Source organism: Typopeltis vanoorti, chromosome 7 (assembly GCF_054136105.1).
Source record: "Typopeltis vanoorti isolate ZY-2024b chromosome 7, IOZ_Tvanoo_1.0, whole genome shotgun sequence".
NCBI classification, from domain to species: Eukaryota; Metazoa; Arthropoda; class Arachnida; order Uropygi; family Thelyphonidae; genus Typopeltis; species Typopeltis vanoorti.
In genome coordinates, this window is record NC_143555.1 from 16,933,918 (window position 1) to 16,961,484 (window position 27,567).

At 36.7% G+C, this 27,567-nt stretch overlaps 1 protein-coding gene across 2 annotated transcripts in view; it reads right to left on the bottom strand.

Annotated features, from left to right (window-relative positions):
• Window positions 1-16,499: 16,499 nt before the first annotated feature.
• The window catches only part of HDAC1 (histone deacetylase 1), a 229,221-nt gene continuing 218,153 nt past the window's right edge, over window positions 16,500-27,567 (bottom strand). Inside the window, exons 12-14 of one of the 2 annotated variants that reach the window (XM_090395692.1) lie at window positions 23,693-23,744; window positions 23,517-23,609; window positions 16,500-16,805 (exon numbers count right to left, since the gene is read on the bottom strand). In XM_090395692.1, coding sequence (XP_090251818.1) covers window positions 23,522-23,609; window positions 23,693-23,744 — 140 coding nt within the window. In that variant the 3' untranslated portion in view covers window positions 16,500-16,805; window positions 23,517-23,521. The remainder of the gene's footprint in view (window positions 16,806-23,516; window positions 23,610-23,692; window positions 23,745-27,567) is intronic. The other variant, XM_090395694.1, reaches the window with a different exon arrangement.

Consider the following 27,567-nt stretch of genomic DNA (forward strand, 5'->3'; position numbering starts at 1 on the left):
TAATTAATTATATTTTTCCGTAAGTTACATGTATTAACACACACTTCTCTTCATTTAAAAGTTTGGACCCTTCTTCATTCATATACAAGATGTCAGAAAGGATGGATAGCTGGAACCCACCTGAATCATGGAAGAGAATAACTTGTATCATGATGATTCGTGCCCGCCATCAAAATAAGGATATTACGACTGCTGCCCAATGCTCCCTGAATACAGTAAAAACAATCAGGCATGAACTAGAGACTTGCAATGGTGAGTACGAGGATGTAGCAAGAAGAAAGATCCCTAGCAGACGATCTGATTGCGTTCGTACAGCAGAATTCCTCGCAAATCTGCAGGAACAGGTGTTGAAGAACCCTGGCATTGGAATTCGGGCTTTGTTCGTGGAGTTGCTAACTGTAGTCAAGCCCTGGATAACAAGGGTAGCCAATGGTAGGCCGTATGTATGGCAGCAGGATTCGGCCCCTTGCCACACCTCTGGGAAAAGTCAAAAATGGTTGTCTGAAAATTTCTATGACTTCACCAGTCCAAATGTTTGGCCTCCAAACTCCCCAGACCTTAACCCCATGGATTATTTTGTATGGGGCGCAGTTGAAAAAGACACCAATCGCACTTCCAGTAATACAAAAGCCCAGTTAATGGATAAAATTAAAACAGTTTTTGCGGCCCTTCCCAGGGAGACTGTAGCATCAGCTTGTTCGAGGTTCCGAAGCAGAATTGAAGCTGTTATCGATGCTAATGGTGGTTATTTTGAGTAAATCTTGTTTGAGTAAATTTTGAGTAAATTTATCCCGAACACCCTGTATATATACAGGGTGTTCGGGATAAATTTGACAGTTTCGTAAGGAAAAAGAAAATCTTCTTTGTATCTATTAAATTTAATGAATTGACAAAAAAACATTACAGGCAGAGTTAATTACAATACTATCAACAAGATTTACTCAAAATAACCACCATTAGCATCGATCACAGCTTCAATTCTGCTTCGGAACCTCGAACAAGCTGATGCTACAGTCTCCCTGGGAAGGGCCGCAAAAACTGTTTTAATTTTATCCATTAACTGGGCTTTTGTATTACTGGAAGTGCGATTGGTGTCTTTTTCAACTGCGCCCCATACAAAATAATCCATGGGGTTAAGGTCTGGGGAGTTTGGAGGCCAAACATTTCGACTGGTGAAGTCATAGAAATTTTCAGACAACCATTTTTGACTTTTCCCAGAGGTGTGGCAAGGGGCCGAATCCTGCTGCCATACATACGGCCTACCATTGGCTACCCTTGTTATCCAGGGCTTGACTACGGTTAGCAACTCCACGAACAAAGCCCGAATTCCAATGCCAGGGTTCTTCAACACCTGTTCCTGCAGATTTGCGAGGAATTCTGCTGTACGAACGCAATCAGATCGTCTGCTAGGGATCTTTCTTCTTGCTACATCCTCGTAGTCACCATTGCAAGTCTCTAGTTCATGCCTGATTGTTTTTACTGTATTCAGGGAGCATTGGGCAGCAGTCGTAATATCCTTATTTTGATGGCGGGCACGAATCATCATGATACAAGTTATTCTCTTCCATGATTCAGGTGGGTTCCAGCTATCCATCCTTTCTGACATCTTGTATATGAATGAAGAAGGGTCCAAACTTTTAAATGAAGAGAAGTGTGTGTTAATACATGTAACTTACGGAAAAATATAATTAATTATAAATATGTCAAATTTATCCCGAACACCCTGTATATATATATATATATATAAAAATTAAAACAAACCAGTATGGATGATGGCCAATAAAAACTGAAAAATTGCTTAGAATCCTAAAACTTGAACTAAGTGGGCTGAATGTGTGCCATCCATATTCTTGGGATTTTTATGCCACCATTATTGTTAAGATTAGGTCGGTTAATCCAAATTTCACAGGCTTGTTTAAATTTCCGTTCATACCAATCAATTTGGTGTAGGATGTTAAGAGAGTGATCTGAGAGGCCTGTTCACCAAGATTAATTTTAATGTTTCGTTTGTGTTCTTTTTTACGTATAGTGATTGTACGTCCAGTTTTCAATATAAGGTAAGTTACAGGTGCAGTAGATACAATAAACTCCAGGATGAGCCAGTTGGGGGGGGGGGGGAGTCCTTAGAGGAGTTGAATATGTTTTTTAGTTTTATAGGTGGTTTAAAAGTGGCATTAAGATTATAATGGTGTAGAAGTCCATTAATTTTTTTCTGATAACCCTTTAGTGTATGGGATAGTTATGGTTTTACTGTAATCTGTATTATTTTTATAAATGTATTGCTAATAGTTTGTAAATCTTGTTCACTAGAGCAAATTGATATAGCTCTGTGTTTGAGGGTGTTATGAGCCCAAGTTATTGCAAAGGGTAGTTATATGAGTTAGCATGTATATATTGGCCTGTATGTATAGTATAGGCTTGCAGTAAACAGTGAAGGATAGACTGCCTGAGGGAAGATGTGTGACTGGTGAAGCAAGTTCTGATTTTCAATTTCAATAGTAAATTGTATGTACTCATGTTGTTTGTTCAGGTGGCTAAGGAATGCTTAACGTTTGGCGGCTGTGTGGTCAGATAACAAAAACATTAGTCACCGTCAAGAAAAATTAATCTCCTTCTCCAGCACCATGATCTCTATAATTTTGCTAATCATGCTTGCTCCATAACTTAGAATGAAAAAATATACAAAGAGATAGAGAGCACAGCTATGGGTTCTAACCCCCCTCAGCTCCCCAGGCCAATATTTAAATGGAACATTTTGAAAAACATGCCCTTGATAGTACCAACCATTATCTGATTAAGATACATCGACTATGTGATTTTCATTTTTTGGACTCATGGCTCAGCAAACTCTCCTACCTCAATAGCCAGCACATAAAAAATCAGCTTGATATGGGAAAAGAAAATAAGTCTAGTGTTTCTAAACATGTTAATTACATCTTCCTAATGTTACTCACTTTCTTTCACAGTTTATGGAAACCCAATGGAAGGTATTTCTGAGTGCATAATCTGAAAGTTCTTTTTCTCAATGATGGATTAGGTGTATATGGTTATGGTGTTCTATTTTTTGCATGGTACATCTGAGTTTAAAAAATATATGCAAGGTTACATGTACATTTAATTTGGTATACTTCTGGACATGATGAGGAGAATCTTTAGATGCACTGAATAGCTATTTTAGTTAGTAAATGGAGGTTTAAAGATAGTTTTTATTTGTATTTCTTTAGGTTTCTAATTAATTTTTTTCTGATATATATCTCTCATATATGAGATGGAAATAGGTGAAATCTTTGGGTTTGGGTCTGTTATCTGTTTTTAACAAAGGTGGTTCTGACTCATCGCAGTTTTTTGAGGGTATTTTCAAGGGCAATCTGAAATGTTCTCGGCCTCGACCATAGATGGCAACACTATTGTGTTGCCATCTATGGTCGAGCTATTGTGTGCGTTTTCCTCCCAATAGTAATCCTACCAGGAGGTAATTTATTCCTACATGCTTCACTCCATACAATGCTTATATTACATGTAGCTTACAAGTACTGATTAACATTTATATTCGTATATCTATATATACATATTCCAACCTTTACATCCATATTCATATTTATATTTTTATATATACAAGGGCGGTCTGAAAAGTTCTCGGCCTCAACCATAGATGGCAACACTATCGGCAAGGTTTTTTTTCCTTCTAAGTTGGTACATGTCATAAGCATCCACGTGAAATTGCAAGTCAGTCTATCGAGTAGTTTGTTTTATACAGCTGTCTGAAGCAAAAGTGTTGTCTGTATCCTTTGAAATGGATAAAATTGAGTATCGTGCAGTTAAAAATTCTTTATAAAAGAAGTTTTAATGCCAAAAGAAATTCATTTGAATTTCATAAAAGTTTATGCATACTCTTCTCCTTCATTTTCAACAATTAAGAAATGCGCTGCCAAGTATAAACATGGTTGTATCAGCTTGAAGATGATCCAAGTGAAGGACGTGCACACCAGAATTCATTGATCAAGTGCATGATATGGAATTGGATGACCAGCCAGTCAAAATGCATGAAATTGCTGAGACTATAGGCATTTCAAAAGATCGCATAGGATATATTTTGCTCGAAGAATTGCATATGAAAAAGCTTTGCGCAAGATGGGTGCAGCACTTGCTCACAGCAGATCAAAAACACACTCGTATGAAAATCTCTGAACAGTGCTTGGAGCATTTTAACAAGAATAAAACTGATTTATTTAATATGGATGATTCAACATTACACACCAGAATCCAAACAGTGGACAGATATTGAAAGATAACTTTAATGGGCACTGATTGGAGGGAACCGACAGACATAACTGCCCCCCCCCCCCCCCAAAATAAATTTTTTCCTCTATATAAAGAAATTCTTATGCACCATAATAAAAGTCATGTTGGAAGTTTTTTCCACTTGGTTAGACTATAAATTATATATTTAGTTTAATCCTTTATCTAAGTGTAAGCAAACAAAGTTTGCGCTTTTCATTTCAGGTGCAAACTTTGTTTGCTTACATTTGGATAAATGATTAAACAAAATATATAATTTAAAAGTACATGCTGTTTTCAGAACAATTTTCTCACCTCTGCTCGGACTATTTCACCATTTTCAAAATACAAATCATTGAGATTTCTTCAGTTTAGAAAATTACCAGACTGTCAGGATAATATTTCAGAACTTAGTGAAAAATTGTCCCTACAGTCCAATAGTGCACACTGACTGTTTACTCAAACATGATTACCCAAAGGCCATTATGGATAGAATGTAATTTATGCTTGATATCTACGATATTTTAGTAGTGCTCAAATGTTATTTCAATTGACACTTCACTGTTTCAACTTTCTTGAGGTCTTAATACAAAATTGTGAACTTGTCATTCCTTTGTTCAATACAGTCCTAGTGAATGAAACCTATGCTGCCCCAAAAGACAGTCAGCATGCACTATCTAGAAGTCAGTGAGGTAAGTTGGCAATATTCCATAGAATAACATGTTTTTAATGGCACTTGTGACCTAGTAAAGATTATTACACACACACACACACACATAATCACAAAAATAAAGAAAAATGTTATTATTGTAAATATAATCAGGAAATTGATATAGTAACCTATGTTTACCTAGGACATTATTACATAAAATTCAACTTTGGAAAACACCATGAAATACTGAAAGGAACATCCAGTCAGCCTTAAAAGAAAAATATTCGACAGTTCTTCTGATCATGACATACAGAAGAGAAACATAGGCTTTGACTAAAAAATTGAGGATTTCCCATAGGAAAATGGAAAGATAATTACTCAGTATTACTATTCTAGATAGAAATTGCAATATCAGAGCTCAGATGAGGGTGAGAGAGACATTATAACAGCCATTAAAAGATCCAAATGACAATGGGCATGTCATATGTGCAAAAAAGTAAAACTCAAAAATGGATGATGCTGACATCAGAACTGTATCATAGAGATGGCAGGAGCTCAGTGGCACAGAATGGCTCAAGACAGGAAATTGAAAGACTTTGAGGGGGTGGGGGATGCCTTCACCCAGCAATGGACAGAAAATGATGATGAATATAATCAGTTCCCTGATATCTAAGGGGATGTACAGGCTACTATAACAGCACTACATGTTTGCATTAATACTCATCTTCTACAAAGTTTTCCTTCAGATTAGTCAATTACTGTCAACACTCCAATACTGTCATTTAATTTTAGTTCTTCTATAACACTTCTGACTAAATCAATTCCACATATATCCTGTCTTCCTCTGGATCTTTTTCTTGCCATTTTGGCTTCATACACCTGTTTTGCTAACCTTTCTTCTCCCATTTTATTTAAGTGACTGTACCACCTTATCATGTCATGTTCCTTCCTAATGTCTTCATTTTTAATTTTATTGTTCAGGCCTTTAATTTTTCTACGAACTTTTACATTTGTGGTCTCCTGAAAACTGTGCTTAAATAGCTGAAATATTTTATTTGTTCTATAGGTTCTCCATTGAGAATGCAGCTTAAGTTTTCTACATTTCTGTTTGCTGATTTTCATACCAAATTTGTTACAGCTGCTTTTTTTATTTATTTATCTAGAAAATCCTAGAGATTTGTACTGGATGTACACTAGTGTCCAAAACCTAAGGACGAACACTATTTCTGAAAATGACAGCCGTAAATTCAGATGGATCAGTTTGTGGCAATTTGTATAACTGGTGATTTCGAGTATTTTAATGATCTTGTGAGCTATACTGGTTGTAGCATTGCTACCAACAGGACGCCCAAGCCAGACAGGACACAGGTGAGGGATCAGACAAAGAGGGGTCACCCTGGTCCTCCATGTTGGGGATTGAGCATGTGACCAACAATCCCCATCGTAAAAAATCAACTAGTCACAAAACATGTACCAGTCTTCACTGGACAGACTTAAATGGATACAGAGCTTGTACATTTCAAGAAATCATACATTAATTAAATAGATATAAAATGGATATAGTAGCAATACAAGAGACACAATGTATAGGAGAAAGACAACCTTTTGCTACATTATGATGGAAACAACTCTGATAAACATGAATTTGGAACAGGTTTCATTATTAGGAAAAAATTGTGGCCATTTCTGATTGAATTTGCAGTCTTCAATAAAAGAATAAGCAAGCTAAAAGTAAAATGGTTTAAGATAAACTTTATTAATGCATACTCACCTACAGAAGATGCAGAGTGGTCAATAAAAGATTAATTCTAAAAAACTGGAATTAATCCTTGGAAAAATTCCCCCAGCAGTATACTATAATTTTATTAGATTTCAATGCAAAAATTGGAAAAGAAAAACTTTATTGGAAACCAAAGCCTTCCTGAAGAGACAAATATTAATTAATTTAGACACATCAAGAAATTTAATAACAAGCAGCACTATGCTTACAAGGAAGAATTTAGAGTAATAAACATGGAAATCTTGTGATGATCATATATTCAATCAAATAGACCATATCATAATAAGTAAAATACAGAAATTGCATTCAGAATATCCGGAGCTTCAGAGGAGCGGTGTGTGATAGTGACCGTTTTCTAGTTGGTGCCATACTTAAGATTGAAATAAATAATAAACATTTTTCAGCACATGTAAATCAACTGAGAAACAATATTAACAAACTAGATATAACAGAAGAGAGAGAGAGAGAAGAAAATATGAGTGTGAATTAAAACAGAAATTGAAAAATATGCAACCAGAACAGAATGAAAACATCTGGAATCATATGAAGGATAGCATAAAAGTGTTAGCAGAAATCTCAATTTGAATTCAAAGTAAAATACAGCATAAAAACGGTTAAATGAAAATGTGAATGGGCAGTAAGGAAAAAGAAAAAAGATTGAAGTAATGCAACTGATATTCATGTTGCTCTGAGATACAAAGAGCAGCAAGAAAGCCAATAAAATAATAAGACAACAGAAAAGCAAATTTTGCCATGGAACTAAATATCAAAAACAGGCCCACATATGAAAACAACTCAACAATAGCAGTGGACAAATACCAGCCACTAGAGATGAAATAAGCAAACAGGTATTTTTGTAATAGATTTCACGGTTTGATATGAACATAGATGATTAAGAAAATAACTATTTATTTACTTAAAAGCTAATATTTCGCTGGTGTGCTCTGAAGATGCTGGATATAATACCAGTGAAATATTAGCTTTTAAGTTAATAAATAGTTATTTTCTTAATCATCTGTGTTCATATCAAACCATGAAATCAATTACAAAAATGTCTGACGAACACATAAGCCTATCCACGCGTATAAGCAAACAGGTAGAGAGAGCACTTGAACAAATTTCTAAATTATGATTGAACCTACTGTGCCATTCAAACAGAATACTTATCATCACTGGTGTCATGTGTCAATAACAGGTTGGGTGTGCTGTTGTGTTGCTCATAGAAAATGCACATCAATTTGACTGTATGATTGCATTTTTATTGATGTCTGAAAGTTTTAAGAGTGCATAGCACATCAGCACTCATCTTAATTGGTCCAATGCAATTAATTATGGGATAAATTTGAATACTTTAATTTATCAATTAATATAATTTTAAATATAGAAAGCATAAAGATTTCGTTTATGTTTCGTGGTGAGATTAGATTATCATTGGCAAATACTAGATTGAGACAAGGATAATTTGAATTTTTATAAAATTTTTAAATACAGTTATATAATATGCACAGAAATCGGAAAAAGTATTCACTTGGGAAATTATTCTTTCGGACTGAACCAAAGAAAGGCTGAAATAACTCATTTTACTTACTTATTATACACAAGTCCAACCTCATTCGACTATAATCATACAATCTGCAAAAGCTCTGGCAGAAAATGGTACATTCAGAAGATCACTATTTCCAATTATAAATATGCAAAAAATTTATAAATTATAGAAATTATAAATATGTCTTAAAAACTTATCTATATCGGTGTCATAAAACGTCACTTCACACATGTAAAACAGGTGAAAGTAAGAAAAAAATAGCAACTCATAATAAATGACAACATTCAATTTGATTGCCTCACGTAATAACCGATCATAGCCACTAACAACTTCTGGGTGCTATTTTCTCAGCGCACACACACACACACACCCTGCCTCGCTTTTTGGGCCATTTAAAACCACTGGAACGCTAAGAATTTGATATGCTGTGCCATCTGCACATCTGTTTAAAGGACTCATATTTGTCAGTATTTGCGATGCACACCTGGCTATTAATGTGATGCAATCTTTATGCATGGAAAAAGCAAACATTAATACATTGTATTTAATTTTAGTAATCACGCAAAACCAGGAAACAATTATGAGTCTCTAACAGTAATAAATGCAAAATATAATATCGGTGATATTGCTATTCTGTGGGTGCACACCACACACACCTGAAATATTCATCCTGCTTATCATACTTTTATTATTATGTGACATCTCCGAGTAGTCCAAAGACTCATCGAGGGAAGGCACCTACTCTACAACTCGGTCTCCATCAAACAACCAACTATGCCAGTGGTCACTGAAGTGGTTGATATCGACCCCCAGGGGTCAATAGAAAAATATAAGACATAATTGTACGGGTAATATTTAATTCGGTTAACTTGGATTACCTCCATCCTGATTGACAATTAAGAGTGAATCGTGGAAGCAGTGACATGAATAGGACCTGTAAGATGGAGCAAGGTCATGAAAATAGTTACGGAGGCCAATCATGTAGGCCAATAAACGGATGTCGGTGGTTCCCGCCCGGCGGCGCGGTTGGAGCGAGATTCCAACACGTGCGTGGTTGCTTATTTACTTATACTTACACGTATTCAATCCCAGTCTCATTTTTGCGCATCGACATACAAGTGAGCGTTAATGTTCTAAAATTCATCAACATACATATTATAATTCAATCGTTATTCATTCACGAACTAAATTTCAATATGTTGAAGAGTTGAGCAGGGCTGGTAGTTTTGTACATCCTCTATATATCTATAGGAAGATTGTATTATTATTATTTTGTTATCTAAATTAAATTTTATATTTTATTTATCCCTCCTATCAAATATGCAATGTTAAGAAGGACGTCAAAAACAAAAACGTATCCCTTTGACATTAAGCCAATATAATAATACAGTATATACTATATTATACATACAAGAAACACTAACTATAAATTAAACAATCTAAAAACTCACATAAGCGTCTTTTTTGCTTGTCCTATTGTAATTACGTAACAGTAAAATAGAGGTGGTCGATAAAATGTCAAGAAACTCTTGAAGAGGTCGACGGTCAAAGAAATTTGGCGACCCCTGATCTACACCAATATCATCTACTGCCCAAGCAATCACAAACATCCATGGTGGGATTTGAACCTGCAGTCTTTTAGCTGGAGAGCAGATACGCTGACCACTTGGCCAACTAGGCCAGCAAACTTGTCACCCAGAAATGTTTAAACTCTCACTAGCTGAAGTAGAGGAAAGTATAAAGCATCTGAAAGAACAATTACGTATATGGAATAGTAGCAGAACTCGGTGAATATGGGGAGGTAGTGAATTAACTACTCGTATATACATAAGCTGTTAAATTTCATATGGGGAAAAGAAGAGATACCTGCAGAATGGATAGAATCGCTAATCATTCCAGTGTATAAGAAGGGAAACAAAAATGAATGTGTAAATTACAGGGGAATATCACTGCTATCAGCAGGCTACTACAAAATCTTATGCTTAAGAAAATATTGATGAACATCGAGCAGTATTCCAAAGAAATGGATCAACACTTGACCAAATGTTTACACTTAAAGAGAAAGTAGAAAAAAAAATGGGAATATAATATGTAGGTTCATATTTTATTTGTAGGCTTGAGAAAAGCAAATGATAGCATTTGTAGAGAAGACTTTTTGGGGAATATTAGATGAACGAGGAATACCTCATGATAATATGTTTAATCAAAATTTGCACCACTATGGTATTAGCAAATGAAATTAGATCTGAACCTTTTGATATATTAAGACAAGATTGAAAAGAGATGCCCTTCTGCCCATCCTTTTTTAATTTAGCATTAGAAAACTGTGTTCGAGAAATTGTAAAAGATAATATTAGGATATGCAGATGATATATGCCTAGTTGGAGAAAATGCTTGAATACATATAGAAACCTCTAAATTGCTGCTGAAAAACTAGGATTAAACAATGTTTAAATGTATATGTTCTTCATATTTACAGATAGAAACATTAACATAAGCAGAGTGGGTGGAGGTAGAAAATTAGGCACAACCTTATCCAACAACCATGGATTGGAAACAGCAGTTATGTACTGAAATGAAACCTCGGATAATAAAAGCATGTATAATGAGAATTACCTGTAGTGTTTGGAATAGTCTTTTAAGAACATCTAATTGAACTGCATGTAGAAGCCAATTGGGATGTAAGGGATGAAAGTTTTGAATCATGAACATGGTTTAGAAACTAACAAAAAAAAAAAAAAAAAAAAACCATCTTTAAAAACTAAACTACACAGACAGATCAGAAATTTCTGTTCTGTCTGTGTAGAATTCTCTTAATTGCCAAACTTAAAGCAAGCCAGTCTTTTAAACCCCCAACCGACCATGATGTCCATTGACATTTAAATCAGGATACGATTCTGTAACACCTGTTGAATAACGTGGATAAGAGGTACAATTTGGTCTATTCCATCCACCTCAGCCAGTAGGGAGTTTAACAGCATTTTATAAATAATCCATGCATTCGTGTTCTGCTGGCCAGTGCTAATAGCAGTAATTTCTATATTGCTTTTTTTCCCCTCCCCAATTTCATCTGGTACACTGTAGTTAAGGAAGGTGCATTGTGCCATGTGTCTGTAGCCAGTATAAATTGGAGGAATGCAATGCTCCCAAGTCAGTGCAACTGTGTCTAGATGAAATGACTGTGAGAAAGGAGCTGGTGGAGTTTGAAAGAGGCATTGTGATAGGATGCCATGTTGCAGGAAGCGCAGCAAATTTCGGCATCCCAGGTCCAATCAGAGATACCATGCTGAGAAGGAAGCACAGGGAGTCAAGTGCTACCCACAGTAGATGATACAAAGGATAATAATAAGCAACATCCACTTCGTCAGATGAGACATTAAACGTAGGGCTCTGGGCATCGACTGGATCATGAACCTGCACAAAAAAAAAAAAAAAAAAAAAAACCAAAGCTTCCATGGCAGGACCACACTATGTAAGTCCCCACATTAACCAAACCTACATGCACAGCTGTCTCCAGTGGGAGCTGCGTTATGGAGACACATAATGTTACACCCTATACCCAGTGGATGAATGGATGGATGGATTGCTGTCACAGATGTCTGGTGAATGTCTCTTACTGGAGTGCATAACCCCGATTATGAAATTTGAAGGTGGCAGTGTGATGGTATGGCCCTGTTTTTCATCATCATTGTCAAATTCCTGCCATGTACCTTCAAGGGGTGTACATCATATGATAGTACTACATGAAAAATTTACATCATTACTAACTTCCTATCTACAATTTTCCTCCAAATCAGTCTGTTACTTTTCAAGACTCCAACATTATCAGATCTTATATTTCTATCGTCTAAGGCACTTTGTACCATATCAATCCACCTATATCTTGGTCTTCCTCTGGGTCGTTTTCTTGCCAACCTGGCAGAGAACACTTGTTTTGCTAATCTTTCCTCGCCCATTCTGTTTAGGTGACCATACCACTTGAGATTAGCTCTGCTAACGCATTCATGGATGCTGACAATGTCAAGGTCTTTCCTAATATCCTCATTTTTAATATTATATTGCCATCTGTTCATGCCTATAATCTTTCTCAGGACTCTCATATCTGCGGTCTCTAGTATTTGGTCAAGTGTTTTACTTATGACCCAGTTCTCAGATCCATAAGTTAAAACTGGTTTGAACACTGTATTGTATACAGCTAATTTAGTGTTCCGGCTAATTTCTCACTTATTCCTTATGAATTTATTCAATTGACTTCCCACCATACCAGCTTTGCTGATTCTGTTGTCTATTTCTATATTTAATTTACCATCGTCGCTAAAAATCATGCCTAAGTAGCTGAAATGTTTTACTTGTTCCACAGGTTCTCCATTCACAACACAGTTGACATTTTCAATGATTCTGCCTATTTTCATTGTCTTTGTCTTTTTATTGCTGACCTTCACACCATATCCAATACAACAGTTATTCAATTTAGTCAGAGAATCTTGCAGACTCGTAGCAGATTTGTTTAGAAATATAACATCATCCACATAAAGCAAAGAGCTGACATTAACATCTCCAATTTCGATATCATGTTTAATACCACTTTCCTTCATAATGTGATCCATATAGATAATGTACATCCTTGTCTCACACCAGATTTAACATTAAACCATCCTCCTGTCTTCCTTCAAATCTAACTGCTGATCTAATCAAATCTAACATCTCCAATTTCGATATCATGTTTAATACCACTTTCCTTCATAATGTACATCCTTGTCTCACACCAGATTTAACATTAAACCATCCTCCTGTCTTCCTTCAAATCTAATTTACAACTCAAATAAAGACTAAGTATTGCTTGATATAATGACTCATTGACACCATATAACTGTAGCGTATTGAATAGCTTCTCTCTTGGCACCTTGTCATATGCCTTTTCCAAATCGACAAAACTTAAATACAGATCTTTGTTATATTCCCATGATTTCTCCACTATTTGTCGTAAAGTGAAGATCTGATCCTGACAGCCACTATTTGACCTGAATCTAGCTTGTTCTTCACCAAATTCTTCTCAATCGTTTCTCAAGTATACTTGCATATATCTTACCAGGAATACTCAGTAGGGGATATACCTCTGTAATTCTCACATTCAGTTTTATTTCCCTTTTTATATATGGGTACTATGAGAGCTCTACTCCAATCATCAGGAATTCGTCCCTCTGATCAGGCATTCTGAACTATGCAGTGCAGCCACTGTAACACTTTTATACCACCATACTTCAGCATTTCTGGTCGAATATCATCTACTCCTGCTGCCTTTCCACATTTCAAGCCTTTGATGGCTTTTTCTACTTCAAGTATGGATATGTATTCCTGACTGCATGCCTTGTCAGTGCTTTTTATCACTGTGCTGTCATCACTGCTTGTTTTATTTAGCAGTTTTTCAAAGTAATTACTCCATACTTCAAGCATATCTTTTTCTCATGCTTTCATGTCACCTTTATCATCTTTAACTCCTTTTACAACAATCTTTCCTCCATTCCTAAGCTTCTTCAACAACCTCCAGAATATATTCCCACCTTTTTTGATATTTATTTTCTATGTTCTTGCCCAATCCTCCCATGACTTTTGTTTAGCTAGTTTTACACAGTGTAAAAAACTTAAATTCAATCAGTCTTTTTTACCCTTCAGATGACATCAACTAGAAAAAGAATATACCAGGAAGAGTTCTTCAATTATGGGTTTACACAAATAGAAGACAAAGGAATAATTAAACCACAGTGTGTTGTCTGTTTGAAAGTACTTTCTTACATTTGTCTCTGTATGCTCTAAAAGCACAAGCTGATTTATTTGCAAGAATTTTTGATATGCTTTCTTCTTTTTCTTCACTGCCTCTTTAACTTCCTGTGTCCACCAGGGAGTTCTAATTTTTCTATCCTTCCAGACAACTTCACCACATGCCTCTCTGGCTGAATCAATCAGAGTTTTCTTCAAGGCTTGCCACTGAATCTCCAAGGTTTGGTTCCTGTTCTCAAACTCGTTCATTTTTTCTTCAGTAATCTTTGTGTATTTTAGTCTACAGTTCACATCTGAGAGATGTTCAACTTTTATTCATTTAAAACTTTCTTACATGTTATTCTTTTCAATATGAATTCAATTTTATCCTGCTCAAGACTAAATAGTGATCACTTTCAATTTCAAATCCTCTGTGCTCTCTGGTGTCCTGCACCAGGGAGAAAACATCACTATTAACAATAACATAGTCAGTGAGCCTTTTCTCTCCATGTGAATTTGTGCACATTTTTATGTTGGAACATGGTGTTAGTAATAACAATCCATGTCCTGAGCAGAAATCCAACAGATATTTGCCATTATTATTATCTTTGCTCTTTTCTCCAAATTTTCCCAAAATATTTTTGTGTCTGACAATCATTTCCTACTCTGCTATTTACATCCCCATCAAGGACCAACTTTTCCTTTTTCATTGTCAGTTGCTTTTTCTAAAACCTCAAAAAATTCTTCTACTTCTACCTTAGTAGAACCTTCTGTAGGACCATAGACACAAATAAGTCTCATTGTCCTGTTCCCCATTCTCATATTTGCCCACATTACTCTACTTAAGACTGCCTGCCATTCAAGAAGATTAGCCTTGTATTTAGTGTTGAATACTATGGCTACTCCTTCTTTTCCTTGATTGTCATTGGCTGAATATATCATTTTGTATTTATTGCTCAGAAAGATCTCACCAGTTTTTGTCTTTTTTGTTTCCATCACCCCTATTATGTCGATCTGGTACTTACCTAATTCCTCAGCTAGGTCCATTTCTTTGCCTTTCAGGATTCTTATGTTGATAGTACCAATCTTTAACTCTGGTGATGTTGAGTTGGGGTGGGTTTTCAGATTTGTTCCAGTGGCTGACTTTTCACTGTTCGCCCTGGCAAAAACAACGGGGGCCTTGTTTAACCGAGCGACGCCCCAGCCAGCATGAAATTTTGTCATGTTGTACCATCATTTTAAGGGTAAAAGCTGTGTAACTGAGCGGAGAACCGACCAGGGCTTCTGACCTAATGTCCAATCCTCACCTTCTCGTGGGGCACCCTGTTGGGTATCTCCTGGATACTGAACGAATGAGGATGGGCTGGCAATTTGGGATTTAGCCGACCAATTTGTATTCTTATTGGTTTAACCAAAATACAAAATGATGGCCCTGTTTTTTTGTATCACAAATACCCCATAGTTGTTTGTTCCTCACATTATGGTGTCCATTGACTTCTTTCCAAGGAGTGTATATCTATTTATCACTGTTACTATTTTCTCACCCACTGAATCTTCACAAAATAGGAAATAAGCTCTGCTCTGCATAAAAAACATCGTCTTGGAAACAAACGTATTTCCCAAAGTACCTTGAAAACAATAAAATTATGGTAGAAAGATAATAAATTCTTGTTTAGAGCAAGCCTTTGTTCTAAACATTTGCTGGTATCTAACAATATCACTTAAATATAACTTGAAAAATCCACAGTAGTATGATCTTTAACAAATAGTTCTACTCTACAAACCGAACTTCTCTACATCTCTACCAGTACCAAACTAAGCTGCATGAAGATTTGTAGCATATTCAGTATTTTCCATTGAACCTTGAAGAATATTAAGTCATGGCTCAACTTACAAATACAAAATTAAAATATTTAACTGCTATACTAATCTATTTAACATGAAGTGCACATTCTCTGGCTACAAAGCTATTCCAAATAAATAGCATTATCACAAAAATAAATCTGTGATATTTATATCCACAAAAGTGTATATCTATTATAACACTGACTACCATGTCAACTAAATATTCTTATGCTGTTAAAAATTTCTTGCAAATATAGAGACTGACATTTTTTAAGTCACGGAACTGTATTATACTTTGATAGTTCATTTTCGATGAAGTAATTATCCTATTATTTTATTCTGCAAGAAGATGAAATAGGAATCAAAGCCAGCATTTTTTGAAACTTCATTTTAGTGTGTGTTTATAACTTTTGATTTTTTACATGCAATCCTAATTTAAGCTATTGCCTGCATCACTTTACATAATATTTCTAATTCCTCCCTATACGATAGGGGTGGGGAAGAAACATATCCCCCTGCTTCTGCCAAAAATTAACTTAAAAAGTTACGCCAAAACTAAATGCTTTAAATAGTTCAGTTGCAACATTCAAAGTGAAGAGATATCCCACAATTTGAGGTAAGAATTGGTTATATACATTAAACAGAGTATGACAAATTTTATTTTAATAAAAGTCAAATTTATTGTTATTTTGTTTTACAGAATTTTAACAGAGATCCATTTCTATTTTACTGTACAAGAAGCAGTTTGATTTAAAAATAACAGTATTCACAAAAAAAGACAATTATAAAAAGTGGTGTTTCAGTCGGTCCTTTAGCAATATGCCAAAGTTTAAATAAAGATAATGAATGTATTTTATAATATAAACACTGTCAGAAAATAACATGACGATGATGATGAACACATAGATGGCAGACAATGATATCAAATATCAATACTCTAATGTCACCTGCAATAAAACAAAATCATTTTTTAAACTCACTACAAATTTTATAAAAAATATTTACTTATGTACATTGACAATTTTTTCTCAATATTATCACTACAAAAATTAAAAGCTTACATTCATGCAATAAACTGACTGATTATTGCAACATAACAAAACTGGATTGCTCCATATGTAATGTTCATTTATCACGTGTAACTTTTCTCTTATCCCCCCCCCCCGATCCTCAAGATTTTCCCATTAAGTGAAAATCTATCTGATTTTAAAAACCATCAGTTCCCCACCCCTGTTGTTTTTGAGAAGTCTAACACATTTCTTGTTGGAATGCTCTACTCCATCTACCTTTCACATTTCATTCTTTTGATAAATATGAATCAGTGAGAAAATCAAACTTTTAGAACATTCTGCCATCTTCTATATTATTACATGACTTTTATACATAGCTTAACTTTCTTAATGCTTTCTTTAGAGTATGCCAATGAAACTCAAAGATTTGGTTATTTTAATTGAGATTTGATAATTATGAAAGTAGAATAATACAATAACACTGAATTTTTTTCATATTCACTAATGTTATTAGACAACATATGATTTTAAAGTGCTATATATAATAATTCTGTATGGCAAAAGTTGGCAGGACTGAGTTATGAGTCGGTTCATGATATGCAGGGATTATGTGCAGATCTAACCTCTAAAAATAATGTTCGTTTCTTGGAGGGTTAGATTTACCTATATGCCTTTGCATTCACTTTATCTCAACTGGTATTGTACATCTGAAGTGATTTAAAGTAGTATGTGAAATAAGCACTAACTCTGATAGCATATGTGTATCAGGTCACTAGGTGATCTGCATGAAGATTTCTATCCCAATGATAAGAATGAGATAGACCATGAAATTAATTGCTATTTCTATTATTAAACATCTCTGGCATTTCTGCAATGGGTTTTTTGCAGGGCCTGAGAAACCTCTCCCTCCAACATACTGACATAATGGTCAGTTTTGTTTCCTCCCTTTTCGCAAATGTCCCAATCAAGGAAACCTTAGAGAGCTCATCTAAGCCAAATTTCTTCCCGATATATCAGCCCTATTTCAGTTCACAATGAACTCAGACTATTTCGTTTGGCAAGGAAAATTCTACAAACAGATACAGGAGACAGCAGCTCACCCTGGCCAACTTCTTTATTGAGACTTTTGAAGAGAAAGCCTTAAACTCAGCCCCACAAAAACCCACTGTTTGGCTTCGCTATGTTGATGTGTTTGCTATTTGGCCATATGGCTCAGAAACATCCAACACCCCAGAATAAAGAGGAAAACAACAGTCTCCCTTTCCTAGACACTCTAATCACTCGCCAGCCCGATGAATCCTTGCTTCTCTCAATTTACAGAAAACCCACCCATACAGGCAGATACGTTCACCAGCAATCCCCCCCCCCCCCTCACAACAATACGGGGTTATAAAAACACTATATAAAACAGGGCAAAATTAATCTGTTCAGGTGACAATGCGCTAACCACTGAACTAAACCACATCCTTAGTGCTTTCTTAGCCAATGGCTACAACCCCCCCCCCCCAAAAAATATTGAAACCAGTTAACCACCCACCCCTTCATAACAAAGATTACACTAAATCCATCACCATTCCCTATATCATGGGCACCTTGGAAAATTCTCATCCTAATCTTAAAAAAATATGAACTGTAGGAAAATGAATGACTACTATTTGGGTTTTTTTTTTTTGGTCAAATTTATTTTAATTTATTCAGTTCATTTTATGGTTTAAGTGTTCTTCTTTTACCCTGATGAAGCCAACATCCACGGTTGGCAAAACTAGTTGGTATAACTTAGTTTTAAAATAAATTTGACCAAAAAAAAAAAAAACCCAAAAATAGTAGTTATTCATTTTCCTATAGTTCTTGTGGTCAAAAATAACTGTTTTATCATCAAAAATATGACCTGACTTCTTGTTACAATCCATATAAAACATTGGCATCCCTTCCTGCTCCACCAAAGACCTATCTGGGGTATACCAGGTCCCTTGCAGCTCTAAACTGTTCTACTTTGGCCAAACAGGCAGGACAGCAAGTGTCAGGATTTCAGAACACAAATACTACATCCGGTTTCACCAGTACAGCCGCTCTGGATACCTGCCACACAATACTTTGGAAGAAAGCCACGTTAATACACCGCAAATTTAAAAATGAAAGATTGTTCATGGAATCAGCCTCAGCTCTAAAAAAAGTTCCAAACCTCAACAAATTTGGGAAGCTTGCATCTCAAGAACTTCAGCTCAACAGCCAAGACAACCCAAGTATAGCCTGCTGGGGGGGGGGGGGGGGGGGGGTCACCTTTAGGACTCTAGGAACAACACTAATTTTCTCTATTCTGCTTCATTTGCTTTTTGTAATGCCTGCAGGCACGTATCATAGTTATATATTCCCATGAAGATGGCAACCTGCATTGTCGAAATATAGGAGGTATTTATTAAAGTTTCTTTTAATTAATATTCCAGTATATGTTGTAAATTCCTTAAATAATTTAATAGTCATGTTATGAAAGATTTCTTAAGGATCAAAGCTGTATAACTGAGAGGAGACCTCCACATAGCCTTTAAAGGAATGCAGAGAACAGACAAGTGCTTCTAACTTAATGACCAATCCTCACTTCTCATGGTGCACCCTGTTGAGTATCTACTGGGATACTGAATGAACGAGTATGGGCTGACAATTTGTGATTTAGCAGACCAAATTGTATTCTTATTGGCTTAAACCAAAATACAAAATGACGTTACAACATGACACAATTTCATGCCAGCTGGGGCATCGCTCGGTTAAACAAGGTCCCCATGGTTTTCGCCATGGAATCAGGGTGAACAGTGAAAAGTCAGCTACTAGAACAAATCTGAAAACACACCCCAACTCAACATCAGAGTTAAAAATCGGTACTATCAACATAAAAAGCCTGAATGGCAAAGAAATTGAGCTAGCTGAGTAATTAGATAAGTACCAGATTGTCTCAAGGCAGTCTCAAGTAGAGTGATGTCGGTAAATATGAGAATAGGGAACTGGACAATGAGACTTATTTGTGCCTATGGTCCCACAGAAGGTTCTACTAAGGTAGAAGTGGGGGAATTTTTTGAGGCTTTAGAAAAAGCAACTGACACAATGAAAAATTGGTCCTTGTTGGGGATCTAAATAGCAGAGTAGGAAATGATTTTGAAACACAAAAATATTTTGGGAAATTTTGAGAAAAGAGCAAAGCTAATAATAATGGCAAATATCCGTTGGATTTCTACTCAGGACATGAACTGGTTATTACTAACACCATGTTCCAACATAAAAATGTGCACAAATTCACATGGAGAGAAGAGGCTAGGATAAGAAAAGTCTCATTGACTATGTTATTGTTGATAGTGATGTCTTCTCCCTGGTGCAGGACACCAGAGTGTACAGAGGACTTGAAATTGGAAGTGATCATTATTTAGTCTTGAGCAGGATAAAATTGAATTTCATATTGAAAAGAATAACATGTAAGAAAGTTTTAAACGAATAAAAGTTGAGCAACTCTTAGATGTGAACTGTAGACTAAAATGCATAAAGATTATTGAAGAAAAAATGAAAGAGTTTGAAAACAGGAACCAAACCTTGGAGATAACTCTGATTGATTCAGCCAGAGACATGTGGTGAGGTTGTCTGCAAGGATAGAAAAATTAGAACTCCATGGTGGACACAGTTTACACCATGGAGGTTGTGAAGGAAAAGAAGAAAGCATATCAAAAGTTCCTGGCAAATAAGTCAGCTTGTGCTCTTAGAATACAGAGACAAATGTAAAGAAGCTAAACAAAAGTCATGGGAGGACTTTGGTAAGAACACAGAAAATAAATATCAAGAATGTGGCAAAATATTCTGGAGGTTGTTGAAGAAGCTTAGAAATGGAGGAAACAGAGCTGTAAAAGGAATTAGAGATGATAAAGGTGACATGAACACGGGAGAAAAAGATATCCTTGAAGTATGGAGTAAGTATTTTGAAAAATTGCTAAATGAAACCAGCATTGATGACAGCACAGTGGTAAAAAACACTGACCATGCATGCAGTCAGGAATACATATCTATACTTGAAGTAGAAAAAGCCATCCAAGTTTTAAGAGAACACATCCAATGATGTGTTCTCTTAAAACTGAAAATTAAAGAAATATTGCAGTATAGAGAGTATTTCTTCAATTCATAGTTTAAAAGTTATAGAATGCATGCGGATCTGTGCTTTGTCTTCGATGAGTGATTTTCTTTGTCTGCTCGGAGGAAATTCTATGTTAAAGCCCACACTTCGTAGAGCAGACCTTGGCTTTGTGCCAAGAATAGTCAATTCATGCTGAAGGGAAGAAAGAAATGAAGGATGTACGAATTGGTTACTAACACGTGAAATCATGTGCTTTATACATACATTTTCCAACTGTTGTACAAGTAAAAGTTACCACTTTAAGAATTAGAATTTTCTGACATATCATAAAAAACAATCATCACAGAAAACGCACTGATTACCCTCTTATTGGAATGGATTCTCCTTCTGTGCATGTCAAAAGAAGTGTCGAAGGGTCTTGCATCTGTGGGTGTACAGTACCAAGAAATTTTATACTTGGTTTTTAATCCTATTCCCATGGAAGCAAAACAATTTTTGCATGTGAAATATATATATATAAACCCAAGGTAAAAAACTTTCTACAGCTGGGAAATTCTGTTTTCTAGTTCTAAGTGTTGTTCACTATTCATATGACAAAATCTTATGAGAACATGACTTTGCTTCTTAAATACGATGAATATATAGGCAGAATTTACAGTAACCTAAAAACGATGGCATTTTCACAAAATATAAACTTGGTTTTTATGTGACTGAAATAGTCAAATACTGAAGACTAGTAGTGTGGTTTGCTCTTCCTATAGAACAGGGATCACAAAAATCGTGAGTAAAATTTTGGCTTACTTTATGAAAGAGAATTAAAAGTTAAATTATAATACAGGGGGTCCTCGAGTTATGTCGGAGATCCGTTCCTACGGACCGACGTAAGGCAATTTTCGATGCAAGTCGGAATTACCATAGCCTAAGTTACTTACCCAACCTAAAATATCCTGAAGTCGTAAGTATATATCAAGAAACAGATCTAGATCATAGGAAAATGAAAGGGAGAACGTAATTACTGTATAGTACAGAAAAATGGCAAAAATGAAACTGTAATAAAAAATAAAAATGAGAACAATCTGCAAAATGACAAATGAAACTGTACATTCTGTACAGGTGATTAAAAAAAACAAAAATGAAAACAATTCTTTACCTTTTATCCTGTGGTTGAAGAGACAGTTGAGGTACCAGCACCTGCTGCAAGCCTCTCTACCTTCGTAAAAAGATGTTCCAGGCTAGTCTGGAATGATACTATCCTCTTCTCCTTGTATATCTCCCTATAACACTGCAGGCAATCCATAACCCCTAGGAAGACCTTTGTGTACCTAGCAGTGTTGGGATCCTCAGCCTCAAACTTGGCCAGCCTCAACTTGGGTTCAGGGGGTTAGAACCGTTTCCTCCTCCTCAATCAGCTGCTTCTCTAATTGCTGACAACTCCTCCCCATGAGATGCCAGAAGCTATGTGACATCTTCGGCCTCCACTTCCAAATTCATTTGCTTCCCCAGGGCAACAACCTTCTCTGTGACAGCCTCAACTGTCTCCTCATAGCCATGGAAATCATTCACAAACTGGGGACACAGTTTTTTTCACACACCATTCAAATTAAACACTTGTTGAGCACTGTAGCCCTCTCCTCTCCTTTATTATTTCAGCCAATCCCTCAGGAAACTCCCCAGCTGCTTTATCATCACCACTAGCAGCTTCACCTTGCATCTTAAAGTTATGTAAATTGTCATGAGCCTTAAACTGCATAAACCAACCTTTACTAGCATTAAACTCTCCACCTGCACTCGTTTTCCCCCTTTCACTTTTCAATGCCCGCAAACAATCTTTTCGCCTTTTCTTGAGTTAACATGAGGCTAATTGGGATATGGTGTTGATGCTGGTCTTCCAGCCAAAGAACTAGAAGCCTTTCCATCTCAATCATGAGCCTACTACGTTTTTTCGTAATCACAGTCTATTTCATGGGCGCCAATCCTTTCGCGTGTTCAAGGATGCGAACTTTATCCTTGCTAATAGTCCGGACTGAGGTACGTAATAAGTTCAACGTGTGGCCAATGTTCGTTGGTGTTTCTCCCTTTTAGTAACGTCTAATTTCACTTCTAATGTAATGGCTTTCCTTTTCTTCGACACACTGCCATCGGAAGAGTCTGCCTTACGTTTGGGAGCCATATTGAAGGGTAAAAAGTCACAAAAAAACACAAAAGTGAGAGAGTGGATGAAAACAAAGCACGCGGTACCCAAGCGACGCCATCTCTCCCAAACATATGCCACATAACGGCGTATTCTTCCACCGCACTCACAAACAAGTTCTCCTGCGACGTTTGAATTTTACGTCGCACTGCTTCAAGTCGAAATTTAGTTTTTAAATTATTTATGGGATTACTGCTGTAAAGTCGAAACGACGCAGGTCGAGGACCCCCTGTAAGGGGTGTTTCAAAAAGAATGACCCGATTTCAAATAATTATATTTAATAATGAAAATGTGGTACAGTTACAAAATAAATTACCAAGTATGAAGTAAGGCCTAAAGTTTCACTCACCACAATTACAAATGCTCAATGTGCCCTCCACCTGCTGCACGGACAACATCAAGCCGATAGCTGAATTCATCGGGACATTCTTTTTGAAACACCCTGTACAATTAATCAAAACAAAACTATTAATGCACAATAAATGATGATTCATTATTGATTTGACAATTTAGACGTATATTTACCCTTTTCCTTCAGATTTATCTCCAGATCCATCAATTTTTCTATCTTCTTTTTCTGAAATAAATATGATGAATTTAAATATTTTTCATAAAATACTCACTGCAAAATCAACTCCTCAAATGCATCGTTAAATTTCATTATGCATCATCCTTACTTTTCAATTCTAGGCAGTAAACACATATACTTGATGTGTTTACTGCCTAGATGCTACTTCTGTCACCACACCAGAGCAAATTACAGATCAATTAGTATCTTTGGAGCGATGGATAGGAATATAATACTCAATTTTTTTTTTTTTGGGGGGGGGGGGCATGGCTTTGTAAAAGGTAGGTCAAGCTCATTAATTTATTCACATTTTATAATAAGATGGCAGCAGAATCGGATGAAGGAAATGGCTACACGATGATACTGCTAAACTTTGCAAAGGCATTTGACAGAATACCACATGAACCATATGAGGATGGATGGGGGTGGTGTATGGTGGACTGGGATCAAGGCAAATTAGGGTGATTAGTGGAATACCCCATGGCTCTGTATTAGGATCACTACTCTTCAATTTGTACATTAACGATATAACAGATGATTTTGAGGAGGATGGGATATTCATTTGTTTGCTGATGTTGAGAAACTGGGGACGGAAATAGTTGATAAAGGTGATTGATGTAGATATCCTACAGGATGATTTAAGTAAATGGCCGAAGTGTGGGCAAAAGACAACTGAATGTCGTAAAATGTAAGGTTCACTTCAGGGTGAATGCGTGAAGTATCATGGTGTGTCCGCCGTGCTCCTGTCGGCCCTTGAAAATCTGAGGGGGGGGGGGATTTTCATGCCGGACCTTACCCATATCAACAGCATGTCTCCAAGGTGTACAACCTCTAGTCCATGGAATAATGTAGATGAGGGAAGTCAGCAGGACGGATCTGTAACCTCGGGACAAGGATTGAGTCTGAGAACTAGGTTGGGGTCCGAAAAGGTATGGCACTGCACTGGGAGAAACTGTCCAGTGATGAGCAGGGACCAGCGTTGGGGCCTTCCTGTGGAATGCCTCAGCTGCGTGGCATGCCGGATGGCCCATCTGGCACCACCGTTTCAGCCTGCAACTAACAGCCCACTCAGAACTGGCATGGACCAGGGGTATCTAATTAAAGCAAAGCAATTTGGTGGTTACCGCCAATATGCTTTCTGCCCAATGGTTTGAATGTTTAAGTGAAAGAATATCAATCAAGGTCGCTGGTAATTGGCAGGAGTAAACATGACTCTCATTGAAGTGGACACAGATAGGTGTGGTGAATTACTGTGCCCCTACACAAGAAAATTGTATGGAGGATCTATTCTGACTCTCTGGCATTGATATGCTCATTAGATTGGGTCTGGTGGACTTGATGGGACAATCCCACCCTTAATGAATTACTCTGTGAGATGAATCAAAATATATTAAAGCTCCATTATAGGAGTAGTCTTTGATTTAGCTACTAGTGTTAAGTTAGATTTAAGTTAGGTTAAGATGGAGCAAGAACAAGTTATGTGCTTGGTCAAATATTTAATGAAAGATATAGAAAAGGTGCAAGTTCAACTGGCCAAATCTGAGGCAGCCCTGGCCTTAACGAGGTGCAGGACTCCATCACTGCCTTTATGACCGAAAATTATAGTAACAGAGTTGGCTAGTGCATGGCATGCTTCATGCACATCTCCAACTGAATGCCATTAGGTCCAGACTTCCTCAATAAGAACTGAATGTCTTTAGGTTATTAGAGCTCAGTGGTAGCAGATTGCCCATTTAGTCATGAGTATCATGAGAGTCCAGTCTGCTGATGACTAGTTGTTGCGATAGTAATCCTGGTCATTACAAGAGGAACTACAGGTTCGAACACTTGGTACATGTGCTTGGTTGAGTGACCAGTGGTGCGAAGCTACCATCTGTGGGATTATGACTGAACGCCACCAAGTCAGAATCCCATCTAGCCACTGCAATGATATCATTCATGCCTCGCATGTTGAAAGGCATAAGGTTGTCGGAGTTGCTTTCTTACTATTATGGTGAATTGGTGTGGGGATGAGGCCATTAGAACGGAAGCATGAAGGCCAGCCGTTGAGACTATTGGGCCACTACTTCCTACACTGCACCATTCAGGTGTGGTGTGCAGGCACCAAATCATTCGCAGATGACCTAGGTACTGGTCTGGGTGCTGTGCTCAGAAGAGCAGTCACCATACTGCAATCTATTGAGACTCATCCTCTGACTGAAAGATTACATTCTGTATCATACTGATGAGGCTAGGGATTTGGGGGGGGTGATTGTGGATTAAGATTTAAATTCAGGGAACATACTGCAATGGTTGGCAAAATAGCTCAGAGGATAACTTGGATATTGAAGAACACATTGACAAGTAAAGATAGGAAGGTTTATTATCCATCTTGGTGGAGAGGATTCAGAGACGAGTGATCAAGCTGGTGACAGGTCTGTGGAATGAAGACTGATTGCAGAGGAGAGGGGATATGATAGATGCTATAAGACTGACACAAAAGAAATTTTTTAATAGACGAGAAGTAGGGGAGAACAAGGGAATTGTCTACAAGTGTGGTTAGTAAGGGTGTGCAGACTATGTTTTTATGTGGAGAGTAGTGAATGAGTAGTACGGATTGCCAGAGGTGGTTATGAGCACACCAACAGTAAATAAGTTTAAGGACATGTATGATAGGTAGTATGGGTCTCTTGTGATGAATCTTTTGACTCCATGCAGATACCTGTCTAATAATAATAATAAAATTCATTCTAGAACTGAAAATCGAGAAACAGTGCATCATTGATTTGGTTACCCTAGATGCTACTTCCCATCACCATCCATCTCAAAATGGCACTAGCCAAACCGATTACTATATCTCTTTTGCAACAGGCACTCTTATCTCTAAAGGGCATAATTTGGATTTCATTTCTAAGAAAATAAGGAACCTTCAACCTCGTTTTCCTTAATAATGATAGGTAGTGTGGGTCTCTTGTGATGAATCTTTTGACTCCATGCAGATACCTGTCTAATAATAATAATAAAATTCATTCTAGAACTGAAAATCGAGAAACAGTGCATCATTGATTTGGTTACCCTAGATGCTACTTCCCATCACCATCCATCTCAAAATGGCACTAGCCAAACCGATTACTATATCACTTTTGCAACAGGCACAATTTGGATTTCATTTCTAAGAAAATAAGGAACCTTCAACCTCGTTTTCCTTAATAAGGACAATTTAGAATTTCTATTTCTATTGTGAAAGGTTTATTGGACAAACTTTTCAAGCTTCTGTGTATTGTAAATACAAGAGTATCTGGTTCTTTCATGCTATGAGCAGACAGGTAAATCTCTGACAATACGTTTAGAAGAGCAAAGAGATCAAAAATGGTTCAGCGTGTCACTTCTGTCCTTTATGATTGGATTGCTAGTCTCCTTCCTGATTGTTCACTGTGTGTTACGGTAGATGGTTTCCTCTCACCAGATTTCTTTATCAATACTGGAGTGTGCTAGGGGATACTGTGCTCTCGTCCATGCTCCTAAATAGATCACAGTATGGTGGCTCTAAACACGATACTCAGACAATTTGGTACCTGCACATCACAGCTGAATGGTGCATCATAGGAAGCAGCAGTCTCCTGGTCTCGATGGCTGCCTTGATGCTTCCATTCTTGTGCCTCGTTGATAGAGTGGTCGTACCGTAATAGTACAAAAGCAAGTCTGGCTAGAGCTGCATTTCAACGCAAGGCACGAACAGTGTTTTTGCAGTCGCTAGACTGGTCGATGGATTCGGCCAAAATGGCAATATCTGAACCAATTCAGACCAGTTACTATATAGCAGTCAAACTGTGCATCTTTATCTGATTGTGCC